The following is a 23827-nucleotide window of genomic DNA, read 5'->3' as shown; positions in this document are numbered from 1 at the left end:
GAGGCCTCGGACGAGGACCCCCAGGATTCCCGTCTCCCCCGCTTGCCAGTGAGACTGGGCGGTTGTGGAGAGGCTGCCGAGGCTGGAGAGTGGTGCGTGGCAATGCCCACAACACCCATCTGCAGAGGACCACTCTCGGGTATCGCTACCAGCGGAGATGAGCAAAATGGGTTCGATGAGGTCGCGGACTCCGAACGCTCTGCGGCAGTTACCCACACGGCGTCGAAATCCAACGGCCTCATCGCCCTCATCTCGGAGCGAGAGAGTGGCTCTCTGAGACCGGCGTTGAAAAGCACCGCCAGCTCCCCCTCTCCGAACGCACCTTGTTCCGCGATGTCCAGGAACCTCCCCACATACTCATCCACAGTCTCATTCCCCTGGCGAAGACTGCAGAGGCGACGGGCCAAGCTGGACCGGTCAGTGTCCATGCTGCCGCTGGGTTCTGTAGTGGCTCGTTCGTTCTGTCAGGAACGCGGAAAGAGAACCCAAGTGCAGGCAGCGAAACAGGGTTTAAACAGGATTTTAATAAATAATAAACAGGAACAAAACAAAAACCCACGAGGAGGTAAACAGGGAACACAATAAACTGAAGACTAACACTTGACAAGAACTACAACTACAAAAACACCTAGACTAACAAAACACTCACACTGACTTGACTAGACTAGACTATCAATGACAAAGACTCCAAGACATGGCATGGCAAAAAGCATGAAACATGTACAACGAACGAGCACAAGACAATAGACAAGAGGGTATTATATAGGGAGACTAACAAAGGGGATAACGATAGGCAGGTGTGGGTAATGCGACACAGGAGGAGAGCAATACTAGAAACGAGAGGGGCAGGGCCAAATGACGAGACAGGAGAGAACGCATATTATATCCTGATTGACCATAATATGATCCTCTCCACATAAAACACGTGGGTCTGTCATGATTCTGCCCCTAGACCAGAAAATCAAGACAAGAGCAGGCAGAATCATGACAAGTACAGTCTCTTTACAAAACATTGATCACAAGATTGTAAGTGTGTAATGTAAATGATGTGCCCAAATGATAAAATACTGTAGTAGAGTATACTATAATATTTACTATAGTAAACTGTAGTAAAATGTCAAGATACTCCGGTATAGGGTGTTCAATTAAGTATAGGCCTATTACAGTTAATGAATTAAAACTAGTTAGATACTATAGTTAATACTATAGTACAGAGAATTTTATTTTCATTAATGTATTATACATTATGTATTCAGGAAAGAAATTAAACTGCACTTCTTCACCTTGAATGGCCACTGTTGGTTTCCAGAACATGTCCGAGTTCTTCAATAGCTGACTTCTGTCTCTGTTAACTGCAATGATTTTACTCCGTCGGTTCAGCACCCTTCCATAACCCAATCTGAAGTCACACACTGTGCCTACAAACCAAAACAAATCATGTATTGACATCTAGAAAAAGAATAGCTTAGTTTTCTAAGCATTCCGAACAGTATAAAACCATAGAAAATAAAAAGACACTAGATGGCGCTGTTACTCACCTGCCAGCAGCACAAGATCAGCATCTTTCAAGGCATCTCTCCTGTTCTGTCTGATGTGCAGTGGACTGTTCTTTCCCAGCATGCCCCGAGACATCCCACCCAGGAAGCAAGGAATGCCTAAAGACTCTAGGGCCTTTCTGTAAGACACACATCCAAAAAGAGAGTTCAAACTTCAACCATGAGTTACATGTCCGGGTGCTATAAATCAATAATTGTTGCCGTTTTTGGCTCATGCTTACACAACTAAAGCATTATTCTATATGATCAATTTATTCAATACATACAGTAACTGTGTTGGTTGCATATGGAGCATAAAAACCCTTTGGACCTAAAGCAGTGGTTCTCGAACTGGGGGCCCCAAGATTGATCCAGGGGGACACAGAATTTGTGTTTCATTTTATGAAATATAAAAATGTATCATACTTTTCACGCAATCAAACACTAGAAAAATAACCAAAATTATTTATGTTTCAGCATTGTATAACTGAATATGTTTTTGGTTTCTTAAAATTCTAGTTTAGGATTATGCGACTTTATTTTGGGGAGGGTCGAAAATGCACTGTACAACAAGGAAAACGTTTGAGAACTACGGACCTAAAGGGATAGTTCACACCAAGATTTAAACTCTTTTTCTGTAAGAAAAATAAATATTTGTTCTGCAGAATACAAAAGAAGATATTTGTTGGTAGCCAAACAACACCGCCCCATTGACTTGGCCCCAAAATGATTTCTCAACATATTTTCTTTTCCACATAAAAATGAACCAGAAGTTTTGAACCACATGAGAATATAATTTTTTGAGAAAATTTTTTTTGAGTGTTATTTTATACTTCTAATGCCCTTTATTGCAAAGAAAAATAAATAGTAAGCAGGTCTAAAGTAGCAGAACGGGTTTTTTCACGATATGATTTAAAAAAATGTAAAGGTGTCAACCAGTATATGTCAATATTAAATGTTTAGTGTTTACTGTTTAATGAAGGAGGGGTGTCTTTAAATATCTAGACTGGCACCACAAAGACAATAGGTTTAATATCCAGAAGGGGATTGATGAACTACTCCATGAACGAGTATGACACAAACTGGGTAAAGACAGAATGGCTAAATGACCTGACATCATCTGCAGGTGTAGGCGGCAAGGTTGCTTGGCTGCCCAACAGTATGACGGGTTTCTTGGCTCGGCTCACCAGTTCCACACATCTTTGAATCTGGAAATGAATGAAACAACTTGAATACCGAGTCATGTAAATAAGATCTAATCTGCCATGTCTGAAGTAAAAGTCACAGCTTTCTAGATCGTTTCATTCTGCCCTGTTATGGTTCATGTTAAAGATGATGAGAATCAAATGAGATCTAATGTGACGCAACCATAAAAGCAATTAATAATACATCTCAAATGGCCATTAAACGATTGACAGGTCTCACCTCATCCTCTGTGGCCTGCGGGATGTGAACGGGAAGTGGGGAGGGATCACGGTTTTCCCAAGCTCCAGCAAATAAGTTAGATAAGTGATTTTTAAGATACCTGGCGGATAACAAACAAAAACACTTTCAACGTAAAAGTGATTGCCTTTCCTTTAATAATGAAATAAAGCGTAAGAAAATTGGAGGAAATAAAAAGTGAGAAATGTTTTACCATGCAGTGATTTTGCCCATAAGACCTTTGGGAGTGTTTTTAGGGGCAAACTCTTTTTCCACCACATGGAAAGGGTACAGCGTGTCTATGGGAAGCTCGATAAACACTGGGCCTGTGAAATTGTTATACACATCAAACTGTACTTATGCACACAGAGTCAGGTCATGTACTCTCTAAAAAGTGTGATTCACTATATCTTAACTTAAAAGTGACATGTTTCAATCACTCACAAAAATGATAAATGATTAAATGAAAAAATGGTCATTCGCAGCATTACCTGGTGTGCCAGACTGTGCCACGGCCAATGCTTTTCTCACAGTAGGAACGATTTCTCTCACTGTTCTCACTGAAGCACAGAACTTACAGAGGGGTTTAAAGAGAGACATCTGGTCAATATCCTTCAGGGCTCCTCTACCCTAAAAAACACAAAAATCGAATGTCAAGAGGAAGAGTGGTGGGTTATTCTTGTACAAATTGTAACAGTAAGATATACTATGTCTGCAACTTTTCAGCACCAATGAGAATTTATGGGATCAGATTGACAAAACATTCTTAGGAGGACAATACTCACATATTTATATCCACATCCTAATTTTATTTAAAAAAAGGAGTTTTATGTTCTTGCCATAAAGATCATCAGAAGTTAGAATAGCTTCACAGATGGGTCGACATAAATTGATAAAGTGATTTTGTGTCCATAGAAAGCACATTAAATATAAGTAAAATGTCTTTTTACTTACAACGTAAAGTTTCTTGGACAATAAAGTCACAATTTGGTTGAAATACTGTTACATTGTCATTCAGCGTAACACAATATGTACAAATTCAGAATTTTACTTAATTAAAATATATAAAATAATTAGGGGAGCATTTACATTTTATTGTGCTTTAAATATGTAAAAAAGATTATTGACCATTGGCCGAATTTTTTTTTTTTACAAATCATTAGCATTTAGTGTGAAAGTAACTATTCTCTTTTTATATGTGATAAATAGATTTTCGTGATAAATAGACTTATTTATTTTATGCTTAAACCCTTTTTCGTCAAAAATAAAAATTATTTTAGCAGTGCGGAATTTCATTTGAATATAATGATGATGATATAATGACATTCTTGTTCAGAGCAAGTCGAAACATTGAATGTCACAAGTATTCCGACAAATATAAAGTAACGACTTTATAATACAAGAATAAGTGTTCACAACATCATAATGCTAGCTAACAGTTTACTTTTAATAGCTTATTGTTTGGCATCATACGTCTTCCAGAAGGAAATATTATGCGCAAACAATGGTGTCAGAGACTCCTCTATATTAAATTATGAGCGAAAGAATCCCTCCACAATAATTGATCATTAATGTCACTCAACACATCGTGTTAATATATACATGAGAATGCGATGTGCTTGTTACACTGAAAGGTTTGATAGATAAGTATACTGTAAGCTCTTGACCGGGCAAGTAGAAACAAAGCATGTCATTTTATTCTTAAGAAAAAATGAAGCAAACATTGAAGTTTCTTCTTTAGCTCCGTTCCTTAAGCTTCATCCCTGTACACCTGTTCTTCTGTTCATACTGAAATGAGATCATTTGCTTTGTTATTTTCTTTCTAGTGCGTTTCTTCTCTTCAACATGCTTCGTAAGATCCCGGGTAGAGCGGTTCAATAATAATATAAAAGTAATTGCTGACTTATTTGCTCTCTGTGTGTACACTTGTACTGGGCGGGAGGAACCAGGAGAGTTAAGATAAGCCTTGAGGTGAGGTGATGAATACACATCCAGTTTACTGTGTCAGAGATACATGGAGATAAAACCCTGTAATTTCATCACTACCACAATCTCATGAGTGCAGAGAAAGCATGTTAAGCATTCTTATACACACAGTTGTTGACAGACTCAATATTAAACTCACAACTTGCGCATGAAATGTTATATTCAAGTTTTAGAATTAAATTCATAAAATGATTTCTACTTTCAGAGCCTCACTGTTGCGGTCAGGGGGTTACCTCTGTGACGGACAGTTACCTGATATAATCTCACACCAATAGCGATATGAGGAACAGATAAGGCAGAGGTGTTCCAGCACGCCAGGCTGAGCAGAGAGTATGTAAAGTGCACCTTGAAGTAACTTTCTGACCTGCAGTAGAGTAGCAGCTGCACCACCGATGAGAAGCAGAGGAGATTCGGCCATCTGAGCGTTCTTCACCACAGTGACAGTGTTGGTCAGTCCAGGTCCGGCCGTGACTGCAGCCACACCCACTGTGCCTACAGGGGCAAAACACTAGATTATCACCATCTAACATCCTCATGCAACACGAAGGACCCTCTTGCTTTCTTAGATTTGTTCTTACCGGAAAGTCTCGCCACGGCATCGGCTGCAAACACAGCTGTGGCCTTGTGCCGCGTGTCGACGATGCGGATGCCCAGTTTCTCACAGGCCACCAGGATGGGCGAGATGTGTCCTCCCACCAACGTAAAGACGAATTTGACCCCGTGAGCCCGCAGGACCTCCGCCACGCTCTCTCCTCCATGCCGGGGACTCTTACTTTCTGTCTGGGTGTCACAGACGTTGACAGTTAGAATAACATTCCCTGGTGTATAATGCAACAATCTTTGTCACTGCGAGGGGAGGAGAATACGCCTCAAGAGAATAGAATAATAGACACATTGTCGGATTGTGGGAGTGGTGTTTCCCTGTCCTGATTTATGGATATCTGCCAAAACAGGTGTTCTGCACGAACGTGTTTACATGCAATGTTGCAGTAAAAACTTGCATTTTTGGCAATACAACAAGAATGCTTAAGTGTCAAATAGGCGCATGAGATCAAAGACAGCAAGGCTTGTGATGCAGTGAGCTGCGCGTGCACACCTGTCTGCCATCCCCTGGGATCCAACCCACAACCTTGCGATGTTAACACAATATCTTCCTCTTACCACTGAGATACAGGAAAGCTAGATGCAACGAGACCAGTTTACCGGTTTAGTCACGTGACATTGGACATATACCCTAACATTAGAAAACCAAATGCCAAGTGCTGCTGTGAATAGAGATTTCCCTCTTCTCCCTAACTTTTGCCTGTCTATCACCATCTATGTTAGAAACTAAATGTATAACCGGCTGACACGAGAGCGTGAATGGCTGAGGTACAGACTCAGGTTTACCGGGAATGTCTTTGCTTCTCTCATGATAGATCCGACTATATGCTTGCAGATCTTATAAATCCAAACTCCAGTTTGGCTAGTTCTCTCTTCGTCAGGAAATGACTAAATCAGAAAATATGAATACTGTGAACGAACCACCAGGTAGATACAGAGATGAAGGGAAGAACAGCAGGCAGGAGATGATGTGATGTTGAATAAAATGAAAATGATTTATTTAATAATCTCAGTTGTGCTCAGTCTCTGACTGCACAAAGATTCAATAGTTATTATTATATGAACCTAATGTATGTATGTTTCTACTCAGACCTGTCACTCACCTGAGCCAGAAGAGGAACCTCACACCATGGAAGCACATTCAGTTCCTAGACCATCACTACTGGCACCAAGTACAGGGGCAGCTACACCTCACTGAAAGACAAACCTGCTACTTCGTTGTGTGGACCACAAAAGACCACGTCATTATACCCGTAGCCCGAGATGACGCTTGGATGTCAAACCTGCAGGTCCTGGAAAACTTCTTTAAAACCAAGATGCTTCCAAAGATGATGTGAGAAAAGTCATTTTATAATAAATATATAGTTTAGAAAGAGTCCCCGTTTTTAGAGAGTTGACTCAAATATGATTATCATAAAAATGTATGTAAGGTAATGTTATTTGGGATATAAGATGGTTATTGTTAATAGTTGGTGGGTGGAGTCTCCTGTTTGTGTTGTTGTGTAATCCATTTTGTTAAGATTAAAAAAAACATTTAAAAAAAGCTGAATAAAAAAGCTGTTGAATGATAAATACACAATGTTTACTCCCCTGTTGAAAAATGGTGAAAAATAAAAGATGTGAAATCAGAATTCAGCTGTCAATCTCAATATTATAGTGGTTCAGTTGTGCAGTAATATGCTGTAAAGCATTTTCTTATATATTATCATGCAGTTTGATGACCAGTCACAAACCAAATCATAGTTTTTCTCTAAAATATTCATAATAACTTTTAACCTTAAACCTTGATGGAAAATACACATAGTGTTATGCTTTAGCTGGCCACGTGACATGCGTGTGAATTTCAGCGCTCAAGTGTGAACGGATCACATGTGTTTGGTGTTTGTCTTTAGTTCTGTTGTGTTTTAAGAGTTGACTGAGGTTCTGTAAGACTGAACCTCTCTTCACATGTTCTACAACATGACCTTTGACCTCACACACATACACCGGTTTCATGGTGTCTTTACGTAACCTTAGTTTTTATCATCATTAATAATCTTCAGAGAAAGTAAAATAAAGGTCCCCATCACATGCTTTTAACCATGATTTTTCCAATAGTACACAATGCACCAAAAAACATGGTTCATTTCCGTAAGGTTTTAAAACATTTAGTCATTCTCTTTCATAAAAACAGACCAAAAGGCTTCAATGCATCATCGCGCACAACACACATTTCTGCACCACAGAATGAAAATGTCCCTTATGAACGTCACGTACCTCTGAACAACCTCAACAGAGACATACGGAGACAACAGAGCATTAAGGTTCTGAGCTTCCGCTGCTGTAGTAAAACTACATTTATCACAGATGTTTCACAATCTCTGTATCCGTTGCCATTTGGTTGGAGATGCATTTGTGCTTGTGTTCTGTATTTTTATTGTTATGTGATTCACTACTATGGTCCGTCATGACTCTTATATCGTCCGTGTGATGGTTTCCAGCGCTATCTAGTGGTGTAGCTCATGATGGGCTGCGGTAACGTGTCTGAATCTGAACGTTTCTAAAAACAAACACAACATATGTGCTCGCTGTAGTGAAATATTCCCTAAAGTGGTACAAATGTTCAACCAATGTGTCATCTACAATACTGTATATTGACTGCGCACGTACGAGGTGTTTATCACTGTAAACACTTAGCAACTCAAACATGCACTGAATTTTTACAGATACTGAAACTATGTCAGAGATGTATAAACATGTAAATAGAGTCTTGACGATATTTCCAAATATATGAATGATCAATATACACTACCCGTCCAAAAAAAGTCTTATGACCACATCACCCCTATTATGAAGGCCCTTCACTGGCTGCCCATCCAACACCGAAGAGTTTTTTAAATCCCTTTATATGTCTATAAGCCCCCAGTTATTTGTCAGAGCCGCTGCATTCCTACATGCCTCAGGAACTTGAATCTCCTTACGGTCCCCCAGTCCAGACTTAAATGCAGAGGAGACCGAGCATCTTCTGTAGCTGGCCCTATGCTTTGGAACACTAGAGGTCAGAGTGACCCCCTCTTTTTTCATTTTCATATCACGTCTAAAAACGTATTTATTCGATCTGGCCCACCATTAAGGATGTTGATTTTCAGTTTTTTTATTGTATTTGCTTTTATTGCTGTTTTTTAGTCTGAGGTCCAGACTGACTTTGGTCAGTCGTGTGCTCTATAAATAAATGAACTGATAGAAATATATGAGTATACTCTTTATGCACATTGAGAATGTTTAAAAACACGTTTAGAAAAACAAAGATAACGTTATTGTTAGATTGAAGATTTCATAAAGCTTTGCAGAATGAATGGAGTATATGAGGCACCTCACAGAAACATGCAGCGCAGTGGCAGATATCACGAGGATCAAACTGAACATCTGATGGCATTACACATGTGTTGTGTCATGATTCTGCTGCATCATGTCATGTTTCTCTTGGTTTAGTGGCAGGATCATGACATAACCTCATGTTAAATGTGGAGAGAGACAATTATTGTTCTTATGGCCTTCCATACTCTCTCCGGTCTCGTCATTGTTCCCATCCTCTTGTTACCTCGTTATTGATTATTGCCTACACCTGTTTCCCTCTTGATTTGCTCCCTTATTTAATGCCCTTGTGTCTTCTGTCTTGTGCTGGTTCATTGTGGTTTGTGTGGTGAGTTCACGTGTCTTGTTAGTTTAGTCTAGTGTAGTTTTGATGTTCATGTTCGTAGTTTATTTTAGTCTTGTTTTGTTATTGTACCCATGTTCTGTTCTTTTACCTCCACGTGGGTCTTTGTTTTATTATTTATTAAATATATGTTAACCCCTTACCCGCTGTCTGCACCTGGGTCCTCTCTCTGTGTCTCACCACTCGAGAATCATGACAGATGGGCTGCTTTACATGTTAAACTAGTGCTGTTAATTCAATCTGTTTATGTAGTTTAGAATATTGATATATTTGTTCAAAACTACCACCTATAATGTCATAAAAATACTTTAAGTAAACAAACAATAAATTCTTCTTCTAAAGCAAATGTTATAATGCGATTATTTCATTACCTCAGATTGAACTTTATGAAAGGTTTGTACAGCTCTGGTTGAAGTGATCACATTATAAATGTTTCAGAATGCTTGAGATGTGACGTAATCACTTATAAACACAGAGTTCTTGGCCTCCTGCACTTTTTCATCCGTCTCAAACATCTTATCAGATAAATCCTGCTGTTCAGAAGACACATAAGTGAAGTTTGTGAGATCTGTGTTCTGACTGTCCCATGTTCCTGTAGTGAGCTGGTGGGAGGACGTTACTGTGACTTTATGAGAAATGAACAGATGATTCAGATCCTCAGTGTCGGTCAGCCGTGTGTTCTGTATCATGGTGCTGTGATGGGCGTCTAAAACCTCAACATCACACCAATGACACTCCTCTATACTGAATGTACGGATCTTTTCACTCGCCTTGAAAAAAACAACAACATGGCAACAGTGACATTGAAGCTTAGAAATAACAAGCATGAGTTACATTAAAATATGTTTATAGTTATGAATTACGTCATAAAGATCTTCATCCAGGTCCAGCGCTTTTATGTGCAGAAATCTGAATTCTTCATGAATTTCTCTCAGTCTGGAAAAGATGAAACATTGAAACGTCAACATGATGAAGAGAAGAAAACAATAGTAAGTGCTGCATTCAATCGCAGGACATGTGATGATATTCAAATTATGTTCTTTAAATATATTAGAAGACTCACTTTTTCTGGCAATAACACAGACAAATGCAACAGCCGACCAACACCAGGAGCGAAACTAAAATCTTAGCTGACAGCAGATAATCTGTTGACAGAAGAATTATCACACAAATATAGACATATTTACACTAAACCAGGAGTCTCATTTATCAACAGTGAGTAGAAAAGGTTTTATATTTTGTCCTACGAATGAAAATTACAATGTGCCTACGTACAAAAAAAACTGTATTTATCAAATTTGCTTGCGTGGTTCTTACGCACACCCGTAATGAATCATTGATGATAAATCCCACATGTTCTTAAAGTCCCAGTGAAATAAAAAATGACAATTTCAATTTTCCACAAAATATTGCAGCTTTTATAGTAAAAGGTTTATCAATGTGGGTCATTCTCTTTTAAAATTCATCATCTTTCATCATCATCGTTCAATATCAAAATGCACTTCCGTCCTGTAGTGACTATTCATCTTAAATGACGTATGTTAGACTGCTTGGGTGGAGCATCCGTTAACTCCTCCCCTTCCACTGTCAATCTGCTGCCATTTCCAAATGCAAAGGCGGTTTTTAAACATCCAATGAAATCGCAGAGAAAGATAAATGACGCAGACACTATTTTTCTTGTTTCTTGTGACAAAAATGTCAACATACGGAAGTAAAATGATCTCAACTTCTGGTTCACGGGGACTTAAAGCACCGTGCTCGTTCACGTTCATTTGCATTAGGAAACGGCTCCAATAAAGCTTATATGGTGATGACACCTCCCTTTATAAATCTCCATAACATGTTCTGTGCTCTCACCAAACAGATCAACTCGCTCTTTGAAAACTTTTTTGGCGCAATGCATGGTTTGCTCAGTTTGGTTTTTATTGTTTATTTCATAATATTTCATAATAATTCTCCAAAAAATAAAATGGTCGGAAAAGAAATCAAATAAGCAGTTATTTTGGTGGAATTGCAATGTTAATATGATTTTGGGCTTTATATCTGCGGAATGATGCAGGTGATAATTGTTAATGTAGTTTGTCTCGTGTCACACGAGACTTGAGATGAACGGTGTAGTTTAAAACTCAATATAGTCTGTCACCATTATAAACATTTTAAACCCAGACAGAATCTTTAAGTGTTCATCTGAAACCAGTTCATCAGATTGAATGTGATTTTTCTACAGGGGTTAAGCTCACAGTTTGTTCTGGTTGTGATGGTGGTGGAGGTCTCTGGTCCACAGCCCGCCGATGAACACGCAGACAGATGAAACGTGTACGACCGGTCTTCCTTAAGATCACTGAATGTAAAAGATTTACTGTGGGGTTTATTTATCATCTGTCTGTGAGAACCTGCGATAACACAAAACAGTAATATAACAACTTTGACAGCACAGTTGCATCAATCTTACCTATAAAGTTTCTATATATAATAGATCAGTTTATAAAGCTAAGAACATAACAGAAACTGGTTGAGTCATTTTGAACACTTACTCCGGGAAATATCACCATCTAACTCATCATGTACTGTAATCTCATATCCTGTGATGAATGCGGTGTGAGTCGGGTCGTCCTCATTGAAACTCCATCTTAGAGTCACAGAAGACCACGTTACGCTTGGATGAGGGTCCAGTGTGGGGCCCTGCGTGGGCTCTTCACCCGTCAGAAAGACAAATCACAGATTAATCTCTCGTTTATTTCTCCTGCAGAAATCCCTGAGATCAAATGGAGAGCAAACTTTTGTTAAGTCTCATCTGTGTCTCAGATATTTCTCTTGAAAAAAAGAGTCAGAATGTCTCTGTCATTAGAGTTTGAGAAGAGATGTCAAACTGAGCTCAGATTTGTCAAGTCTGTAACCCAAAGTCATTATTATTGAATATCTCAATATGAACTTAAACATTTCTCATCAGATTTACCCAAATCCAGATTTCATTCATTTTACACCTCTGAACTTTCTCTGGCCACCAAATAAAAAGCTTCTCTGAGGTCGCACATGTTGAGCAATGTTTCAGTGACATTTCTTAACACAATGTGTAGAGCAGGAAAAGGAGGATGTGTGTGTTTCTTACTTTGTTCTTCCAAGTATCCGATGAGTTTCTCGTGAGGTCTGTGTCCTTCTGCGTTACACCAGTAGACAGTAAAAGCGTATCTAACACCGGGTCTGAAATACTCTAGAAAAACAATCTTATTGTACAGTCATCTTGAACAATCATGGAAATTAATAAACATTTAACATGTGATTTCAATGACTTGTAGTTGTGATGCCAAACTTTTATTTTGTCTTTCTTGCGTGAAGTTTAAATAAGGAGAATTTAGATTTGATGGCGGCAGAGGAAAGACAAAAATCTTAAAGGATTTCAAATGTATATTGGAGTCTAAAAACAAACCTCAGGTAGAAAACAAAAGTTAGAAAGGGCAGATGGATGGTGCCAAGTTTGGTGGAGACAGTTTGAAGAATCAAAAGATTTACGGTCATTTTACGGTACAAAAATGTCTGTAGACGTTGACAGAATGTTGAGATTGTGTTGTGACTTGTGTCGTGATGGTGTTCGTACGGATGTGTACTATGAGACATCACATGAAAACACATCTAACCTGCTTCGAGTGATAAGTAAGTCTGGTTAACCGGGACTTTTCTCCACTGTAAGGAGCAAGCGACTCCCAGCATGCACCACTCTACGATGTAGTCGCACGTGGAGGCCGATCTCCTCGTCCAGTAGAGCTGAAATCCCTCTGCGTTACCCACAATCCTCTTCTCATTCATCACAGCCTCTGCAGGAACAGCATGTTTGGGATGCACAAAATGAACTACAGATTGTACCTTAAACGCTGTATGATAACGTAAAGAAAGAAACGTATGTTTACCTGTATACGCTGAAGGAATAGTTATCTGTGATGGTACAGATAAACCCGTCTGAGAGACCGCCCGCACCGTGAGGTCACACACGTGGACATCAACGGGTAAATCCACACGTGTCTGTGTGACATTGATGCACTTATCGCTCTGTGGATCTGTGTGGTTTTCACAAACCTCATAGGCCTCAATAGACACTTCTGGATGGCTTTGGACCTGAGAAACATGAAGTTGAGTGCGTGATAATGTCAGTGTATGTTGGGTTCAAAGGTTAAGAAACAGAAACATACAGTGCGCCAGAGAAGTGTGACGGTGCGAACCGGACCGTTTCTGATTTTCCTCCACACGTCCACCGTCACCAAAGGCCCTGTCCAGAAACTAGATTTACATGCTTGTGTAAAACATACAGCGCTGGTTCTTGAAGCGATGAGGTCATCATGTCGGAGGTCGGGTCAAGGTTTCACAATCTGGGATATTGTTTGGGTCGTTCAAGTTAACACATCAGTGGTTTTGATCCGTTTATGAACAGTAATAAAAGTAATGCCGAGTCAATATTATAAATGATAGAGACTCAGTGTTAATAATGTTTTTATTTCTGCTTTTTCAAATGTGTTTATAATGTTTTGGTCGTTTGAATGTCAATTCCATTCATATTTGTCTCTACAGGGCATCTTACAATTGTTATAAGTGGTGTGTTTCTATCATATTGTGACTCTAGGATTATATATTGTATTGAATTGTGAGCGGAGTGTATTTTTACAGACCTAAGTAACAGTGCTTCATGACTTCTACCTGTAAGAAAGGCTCTGGAAGGTGTCCATCGGCCCCAGTCATTGTCCTGTGTGGCGCAGCGACCCCTAGCGGTGTATCTCACGCTGGGCTGCAGTTTCTGTATCTCGAATGTGAAATGCTGAAGCGAATCTGAACCTTTCATCTGTAACTCCTGTTGGTACAGAACAAAGAACACATCATTGGACCGCTGACACTGGACGTTACTAGAGACGTACAAAAAAACGGGGGGAAAAAGGTTCATTTTTGCTCTGAGGTTTGGTTTTCACAAGAGGTTTCACACGCTCAGCCGAACAGGAAACTGCTTCCTGTCGTAATTTTGATGAGAATGATATGACGGTCAACACACGATGAGATGTTTTACCTGTGTCATCCCTCCTGGCTCCACTTCAATCTGACAAGTAATGGAGAGACCTTTAAAGCTTCCGTTCAACTGTAAGTCCATCACAGCATCCAACACACCGGCCGTCACTTCAGAACGCTCAGGGAATGGAAAAACTGGAACACATTTATATTCATAAATTATATTTTTTGATACCTTTGATACTTCTCATATGAATAGAAACCTGCGTTCTTTCAAACTATCAAGCTAAACATGTTCCTTGATAAGAAACGAGGAGATTCATTCAACTGAGAAAAGCTGTGCAAACATCATTCTTTTACATTTTACATACACTGTGACTGTGAATAATATTATATTGTGTATGTCGGGGAGACTTTCCTGTATCTCAGAGGTCAGAGCATGGTGCTAAAGGTCATGGGTTCATCCCACGGATTGCACGTCCTCAGAAACACATGTATAGTATCGTGCAATGTAAGTGGCTTTGGATAAAAGCGTCTGCCAAATGCATAAATGTAAATGTGATGTAAACGACAAGGGACGGTTGCTGCACGGTTTATTCCTCCGGTCAGGAATGAGCTGGTGTATGATGCTCATGGTTTGTTACTCTTTACTTTATAGAGTCAATTGAACTCTTCACACACGAACAAAAAAACAGAGTTCAGTTCAGTGCGCACAAGTATTTCAGTACATTTTCAGTATCTTGTTCTTTTATTTAAAATATTTTGCCAGTTTCACTTTTTAAAGACCCTGTTTGTTCACAAATAAAATAAAGAAATATCAAAATGATGTTATACAATAGTTTTATTACATATTAATGAATGTTGCAACCGTCCCCTGTTATGGGTCAGTTGACTTTGTATAAAGTGTATAAAGTGTGCGTATATTATCCTACATACACATGTTACAGAAGTGTAGGCGGATAGCTGACAGATGTGGGTTTAACAAATGATCGGCTTTCTACTAAAAACAGTCTCATAGAAACTGAAGGAAATACAAACACGTCCCCGGTCCGATGTGTATCACAATATCCACATTTCATGAATTTATAAGAATATCAGTGCCGGATCATGAACAGTTTGGATGAAGTTAAAATCATATTCACCTGTGTCTGTGATGTTGAATATGTAGTGTTCACTCTCTCGCCCCAAACTGTTTGTGACACATAAAGTGATGCTGTAAGTGACCTGCTGTTGGATGACTGGAAAACTGCAGGAGACCAGAAGATGACTGTTCTCCAGACTACACGTGACAACCTCAGAGTCCCTGTTCTCAAAAACAAAGTCATAGATAATAACCATTATTGGACTGAAGCTCGAGCAGCATTAAGGTTGTGGGGTTGATTCACACACGTACTGATGAATATATAACTTACTCAGTCGTCACTTTAGGTAAAAGCGTTTGCCAAGTGCATACATGTAAAAGACTAACTCGAAATGATTTATTTTACAGCCTTGCACGCTCTTTTAAATGATTCATATCTATCATGATGAAAAACAACAGATAACTGGATCAGGGTGCGTTTCGTCTTTGCTAGAATGTGTTTTTGTGAACCGTGATGAAATCTGAGTCACCTGATAAGTAATCTGTACTTCCTTTTGTGGCTTCCGCCGAGGTTTGGAGCTCTGCTTACTTTCCATGTGCAGGTGATGTTTCTCATGTCTGTGGTCTCACATCGAATACGATGAGGTTTCTCAGGAGGGACTAAAGAAGGAAATAAAAGTCAAGTGAAGTGTTTCGTAAATGCAGTGAGCACAAAAGTTACTGCACATTCAGTGACACTTCAAAACGCATGAATGCTGTTGCATTAGATAAGAAATTATTAAACCAGTTATTAAAAAAAGTGAAGACAAAACCTTTCTTACTGTAAAGGTAATGGTTAGATGTTAACGTGTCTACATATATTTAGGCGTTTACGAGGAATGATATCATTTTTATACGATTTATTTAAAAAGGGACTTACAGGTGACAAAGTTCAAAGCGACCCCAGAACTCTCTTTACTGCAGTTAAAACTGACACCGTACAGGTTTGTGGCGTTGATGTTTTCCACTCGAATGGCTTTGACCCGTGAGCTTATGTTGATGACTTTGTATTGGGTTTTGTTGAACAAGATATCCGTGATGTGAGCATCTTCTGAATAAACACAGCAGAACAGCAAAGTGGATCCTTCTTTCAGCACCTGGTGCTTTGGATACATCTTGACATCTCGAGACAAGTTCTCATCCCCTACAACACAAGCCAATAGAAAAGAACTACTGTAGGATAAACCACAGACATGAACTCATCACATCTTTTTAATATCTCAATTCTTTCTCATTGATGTGAATAGGATTTAATGGAAAGCAAATGGAAAATGTTGCTTAAAACTCATCTGCATCTCATATGTTTCTCCTGAGAAAATCTCACAAATGTCTCCATCAGAAGAGATCTCAATAATGTCTCAAACTGAGCTCAATAGTACTATTGAAGTTTTACTAAACTGACTCTCAATAGGCCTGTTAGGAGCTCAAGGTGTATCTGATAGCTCACGGGATCATTGTGTGATTCTAACAATCTAAAAAGACAACCAGCTTAGTTTTGTGTGAGGCGGGTCGACAAAAAAAGCTTATTCATCCCTGACAGTTGAGAGGCTCACAACAGACATGAACCATGTAAATGACAAAAAGAAGAAGTTCATATCCTACAACGTTACATCAGAAGTCAAATATGGTTTAGTGCTAAAAAAGTCTGGTTTGTTTGAACCCTTTGGGTAAAATATGGTTTATGGACATTTACATTTAGCCGACGCTTTTATCCAAAGCGACTTACAGACGGGTAAACAACGGAAGCAATTGGAACAAAATAAGGAAAACAAAAAGCACAAGTGCAATATAAAAGCTGGTCTCGCCTACCACAGTATACAGAGAAAAGACAGAAGTATTATTGTTTTTGTTTTAAAGAGTAAAAAAGAGATTGAAGTCAGAACTGATCGGTCAGGTGTTGGTGGAAGAGAATCTACAGATCTTGTAGCAGCGGGCAGATCCGATCCAGAGAAGGTACGTGAGAGAGATTAGAAAATGAACATTGAAAATGTCTGTATTTGACCCAAACTCGGTTTGAAACAACCCAACCTTTTTTTAAGCGTATTAATAATACTAAAAATATATTATTTATATACAATATATACAAAAACATATCAAATGTAGTTAACACGGATTCCATTTCAAACACCATTATGAACCATCAGTTGTTTACCATTAAAACCAGAACAACATTTCTTAATGTAATATGTGTTTTATTCCTGTAGGATTCAATGGTGTTGATAGGTTCTCATCCACCCAATAAAATCCCACCAATAGAACACAACACACTACCAGTAGAGACCCCCAGATACCATTAAAGCTTCCTTTAAAACCAATACAGCTCTCACTGTGAACATTTTTTTCAGCTGGGATGTGACGCACATTATTATCAGCACAGAAAACTGATTTTAAATTCCCCACCATAGTGAGTTTTCCATGCGCTCCAGGATCCAAGTGTTGAGTTATCAGAGATGCGTCTTATTCTCACAGAATGATCTGTGCAGTTCAGCGGTATCTGTGACGTCCAGATCACTGTGTCAGCAACAGCATTCAATGACATCTGTCAATGCACAGAAAATCATTACTGTCCATACGAATAAAAACACAAAACTCTGTGTCAGGAGGCAGTGGGACGGTTAAACTCACTCTGTCGATAGTTTCCATGTTTTTTGTGCGACCAACTTGTATTTTATACGTCTGATTTCTATGTTCTTCACTCGTCTTCATCTCCAGTCTCCACATGTCCAAAGCCCGAAGTTTGATGATGTTCGGCACAGTGATGTCATCTACAAGAATATCATCGAAATATGTAACATAAATAATGCTTTACATCGCTATATGCCTTACATATTTAGTGTGAATGTAAACATTAATACAAACAATGTTTGAAGAAAAGCAACTTGACAAAAGAACTAAAATGAGTATTTTTTAAGCAGAATGGACATAAGAAAAACAAATGATATAAAACAGCAATAAATTCATCTGACCTGAAGAATCACATCTCTTAACATGTTGAAAGATGATGATGAACATAAGTATGTTTGTCCAAGAGTAAATCATCTCGGTGGATGTACAAGACCTCATGTTGGATTCATCTCTGCTCTTCTGTTCCATGTGTCACTTTCTCCGCCTCCTGCTGTCTGCTCTTTACATTAAAGCCATAATGCCTGTGGAATCACATTGATATCACTTTGTATGAGTCAGAAAAGTGTTTCAATGATGTTTATTGTTTGGTGTTGAATGTTATTATATTCTGGTGTCGATCATTGATATGCTTTTAAACTCAACGCTATTATATGGATCCTTTATATAAACGAAGAGCTCCATCCACCGGTCATTAATGGAAATGCGTTTGAAGAATATTAATACATCATCCATTAAACTCATGAAAATACCAACAAACAACCCACAGATCTCACGAATGAACAATGTTGATCTTTAAGACGTTGTAAAAGCGCAGACTTTGGGGTTTGGACGACATGACGGTGAGTAAATAATGACTTCGAGGGGAACAAGGACGATCAGTGGAACCAAAACACTCGTGTGATTCCGTGAAAACTCACTAGATGTCAGCAAATGAACCGAATCACGAGGCTTGTTTTGGAGGAGAGAGGTTTGTGAAGCCTTCGGTTGTTTGGACAGATCATCGACGCGGTCTTTGCTTTGTACCGGCCGATGATCACGTGATAAATAGGTCAGGATAACCAAAGTGGTGTGAATGGAGCAAGGTGGGCTTTACGAGCCTTTGCGCATGCCCAGTAGCTACAGCGAGCTGAAAGTGTGTTTAGTGTCTGGTTAAACTGAAAGTGGCCATTATAAGAGACATTACAGATACTTAGCCGATTGCAGAGACTTTAGTATGACCCGGGTCAGATAACATCCTCCCAGAACACCTTAGCAACGCCTTAGCAACACTCTGCAGGTGCGGGCGGTTATTGTAGGGGTTTCTATTAATAACACAATAAATGATGATCATATTTATTAATAAACTTTTTTAGTACCAAACCAGCGATTCTCTCCAGTTAACTAAAGCCTCACATCTTCCACCTGTTTTTTTAACAGGGCCTAAAACACTCTTAGCTGTTATAAATACACTTGTAGCCCACTGCTTCTTAGGGCTTATTGCAAAGAAGCGGTTATTCCATATGCTTAGCAAGGTTTCATGAAATAAAGTAAATAAGTGATATTTAGGCTATGTAATGCAGCCAGCACTTATTAATCTGGATATTTTATAACAGCTCATAACACTCTGCTCAGCCAATCAGAATAAAGGACCAGAACTGACCGTTTTATCATTTTGTTTTAGAAGCCCCTAATGGACAAAACACTGGACACAGTTCCCCCCAAAATTTATCTCATATTGGGAATAGCCTTCGTTCAATGTAGACTGTTTTACAAAAACTTTTCAAGTGTGCATCTTGTAACAAATCAATGGCTCTGGTATATTTTAAGATATATTATTTTAAGGTAAGGTTTGTCATGTGTATCTATATGATTGTGTGTGTTAGACTTTGGTTCTCTTGTTCTTTGTGTCAGAACACATTACATGTTTCCTAACCATGTGTTCACATCTATCACCATCTATAACCAAGTCAACACTCACACACACACACACACACACACACACACACACACACACACACACGACACAGGACAATTCTGAAAATAGACTCAATGTCATGAAACCTGAGGAAAAACACCCCAAAAGAAATTATGTAAATATGTTTTTGTTTTACAGAAAGCTGAATCAAATTGTATACAGTATACGACTTAATGATCTGTATGTGAAATAAAACATCTAAACAACGGAAACAGGAAGTGCTTTGGTACTAGTGTTGTTTACGTCTTGTGAAATGCTCTATAGGAATGAAGAAGCTGTTTTTTGGTTGGAGGGGGCTTTGCGTTTTTAATAATAAAGTATATTTCAAAACGGTAAAGAAAAACTTGTTCTATTAAAAGCAACTTCATCTCTTTAAGTGGAATGACCTTTGATCAGAAGTATTGTGGATGATGCACGATTGTAAATTAAATGCGTTTCTTTGACTGTAAACAACACTATTATCATGACCATCAGAGAGCATTTCAGGATTTATTGCTGTGAGACTGTCAGATTGTAAGTCAGCGTAGTATGACGTATCCAACACGAGGAAAGTGAATATGCCTTTATGGGAAAAGGACTCAAGTAACAGTTTAAAAGTTGCTGATGTACTTCATGTACAGTGTTATTTGAAGCACGGTGAAGTGAACAGTATAAATGATTATAGTGATGGTAATGGCAGGGTGCAGGTCTTTTAGCGTGCCGATATGACTACAGGTAGGAATTCTGGTCCATAGCCTTTGACTTCAATAATCAAAAGTAATCTTTTAGCCTTTATCTTGTTCAGATGTCCTGTGTGGGATGGGTTCTCCTCCGCAGTAGATATTTCTCATTTGATAGGAAACATCTACTGGTTTAAACTTTTGCTTTACCTTTTCAGGAGTGACATGCCAAGTCTGTTCGCCGTTGAACATGGTGAACCTCAGGACTTCTCGCCCGAGGCTTTATAATATCTGCTGTGAGAGTTTGAGACAGGAATGAGTTTGTCTAGTGTTGAATGAGATAAGAGACGGACAGAGATAACACTTTCATCAGGAGACAAGATGACTTTGAAGAAAAGAGTCTAATGTGGGCCAATCTGAATCTAGGAGTTGCTCTCAGTTCATGCACATCTCAGCTTCCATCGGAGTTATTTCTTTGTGATTTGATGACAGAACAGTGATATTGAGTATAGATTGTGAAAATCAGTGATGAATCAGATTCTGTGTCTTTTGATTGTCATGTCATGAGTGTTTGTAGGTAAAGCTGGTACAGAACACGCACTTGTGTCTCTTTTGCACTCTTCTGTGAAATAACCTCAAAAACTAGTGAGACGTTTGTAATGTTTCTAAACTCACACGCTATGTCTGGTCTCTTCTGTGCACCGGAAACAACAACTTTTTCTGCCACGATATGGCACGACACGGATAATTCACAACACGGCAACAATGAGAACACTGCTTTTCTGTCTGATGTAATCCACAGATATCTGTGTAATGATGTTTTATTGGATTCTTGGACTTGTGGTTTTTGGAACAGCATTAAATGGTCAGAATGAATAAGTGCCATCATTTTCCTTTTTTACAGAATACACGGTTTCACTTTTTTGTAACTACGTCACATGTTCGATGGTACAATAGCTTGATCCTGAACAATGAGAAAGGGATTTGTTGAGATACAACATGGCTTTTGAAACACTTTAAACTTGAGAACCGCTTTGCATTGCCTGATGGGTCATTTTTGTTATTTCCATGGTGTTGATGGAGAACTTTTATTAAAAGCCCATAAATGTGTTCTATAGTTATTTGTTCTGTAACAAAGGGGCTAAATTTAGCCATTTAGTGAATAACTGTTGTAAAGAAATCACACTGTACAAGTTCAATCCAATGAGTTAAATTAAAACAAATATGTGTTTAACAGCCATCTGTGTCCGGGAGTGATAACATACATCCAAACTGTGTTTAAAGACATTTTCAATTTGTTATATTTATTTATTATATTGTTGAGAAGCAGATTTACAGGAAACATATATGAGAGAACCGTATGCATAAAATTAAAAATACAAAAATGTAACTAAATATGTTTAATATATTAAGAGTTTCATTCATAACTTTCATTCACAAATTTCAAACATGTATTTTTTTATTATTGTGCATTCCAATGAATATCAATCAAACTGCAGTTGGTTTGTTAAGCCATAATAAATAAAGAGATTCAGCCAACTACACAATAAAACAATAAAAACACAACAATAATGAAAAACAATGAGTTTTCTCATTATGAAACCAAACTCATCGTAGATACATATATTGCACATAAAACACATTTTTGCTCTCTAAGGATTTACCATAAACTAGTATATTATTAGCCGACCAACGTTACCAGCTGTCACCCGTTTGTCGCTTCATAAGCCTTCGTGCGGGTAAAGTAATTCCACATCATAATAGCAAACGTGAACTAAAACATCATAACTCGAAAACCATAAAAATAAACACTTAGTTTTACAGCGTCTATGAAAAAAACAACCCCTGTTTCTTTAAGAGCTCGTGACTCGCGCTTGTTACATTTCGTTATGACGTCATCAGAGGCATTTATATAGACGCGCTGAGCTTCAACTCTTCAGTTCTTAGCAGCGCTCGAGACGAGATCTCTACTGGTGACAAATGGTGTGTGACAGCACGTTCAACCGTTGCATCGCTGGTTCGAGGAGAAAAGGAAAATCATCCTGGTGTATGAAAATCCATCCACGAGCTTGAAGAAACACCTAAAGAACAGCGGGGGATTTCTGCATGAAGCGGAAGCACGTCTCTTATTAAAGCAGGCAGCTGAAGGTGTAAAACACACCCTGGACCACAGCGTTTTTCACCAGCAGATCTGGTCCAGAAAATTCTATATAGACAAGAGGACAAAGCTGCTCAAATTAAACCTCTTTGGCCGTAAGGAATTCCTCCCCTCCCTCGAAGAAATCCACGCATTCAAGGGTAAGTGTGAAACAACGTTTTGAACATCATGTACATCACATCCAAGCTTAGTGCTGCAACAATAACACTGTTGGAATTGACTGTGGGTTGGGTGCCATGACATATCCAATAGATATTCTCTAATCCAACAAGAGACTGATATCTCACTGTTGGCTGTCGGGCTAAACTGTGAAAATCTCTTAACTATGTTAACAGGTCGAGACATCGAGCTCGGCCACATGGAGGCCGAGAGACTCGATGCAGAAACATTAACAGTTTGGTGTCTTGGCAAACTGGCCTATGAAATGATGCATGGGCACGAGCCCTATAAAACCAAGAAGGGGAAAAAGACCAAGACACTAGACCTGGACTCCAGTTTATCCAGAGGTGAGAAACATACATGACAACATTAATGTGCCACATGAAGAGAACATGAGACGCATAACTAATGATCTTTTGTAAATTCTTTCACAGAGTGCCGTGATTTCCTCACCAAGTGCCTGAAGAAAAATCCAGTGTGCAGAATGGATCTGCAGGAGATGATGGCACACGAGTGGATGAATGAAGTACAGGAAGGTAAAGAAATATTGGCAGTGTAATATACAGTTTAACATTCAACCAGTGGCGGCTGGTGAAAAATATTTTAGGTGGGGCTGTTTGTGTGTGTGTGTGGGCATCTGGGGGGATCCTCCCCCAGAAATTTTTTAATTTCAAAGATGTGATTTCCTGCATTCTGGTGCATTTTAGTCCATGTCCCTTGCCTATACCAATAAAAGAACTCAAACCAGTCAATACCAATGGTCTAAAAAGACAATATTAATTGAACTGCCATGTAGAAATCAAGTCTCACAGGTAATGATAATGAACAAGTTACATCGCTCAGTGTCCAGATAGGAAAAAGTGAACAAAAAAAAACAAAGCAAGCATAGTTACATTACTATTAAGATCAATATTTTAATGGCA

General features: G+C 38.8%; 1 protein-coding gene across 1 annotated transcript; it reads right to left on the bottom strand.

The window, feature by feature from the left end:
* Positions 1-8028: 8028 nt before the first annotated feature.
* On the bottom strand, positions 8029-18809 carry LOC306903012 (leukemia inhibitory factor receptor-like; the record flags this gene model as incomplete). The annotated part of the gene is made up of 18 exons (XM_079471932.1): positions 8029-8085; positions 9717-10013; positions 10107-10179; positions 10307-10388; positions 11484-11636; positions 11778-11936; positions 12353-12454; positions 12879-13055; positions 13149-13353; positions 13428-13504; positions 13930-14080; positions 14291-14424; positions 15372-15532; positions 15841-15970; positions 16230-16493; positions 17750-17888; positions 17975-18114; positions 18791-18809. 18 exons carry the CDS (start codon positions 18807-18809, stop codon positions 8029-8031), a joined length of 2520 nt encoding a protein of 839 aa, XP_079328058.1.
* Positions 18810-23827: the final 5018 nt, after the last annotated feature.

The sequence above is a fragment of the Barbatula barbatula genome (assembly GCF_947034865.1).
Source record: "Barbatula barbatula genome assembly, chromosome: 2".
Taxonomy (NCBI): Eukaryota; Metazoa; Chordata; class Actinopteri; order Cypriniformes; family Nemacheilidae; genus Barbatula; species Barbatula barbatula.
The sequence above is the reverse complement of the archived record's forward strand: the minus strand, read 5'-3'. Positions and strand labels throughout refer to the sequence as shown.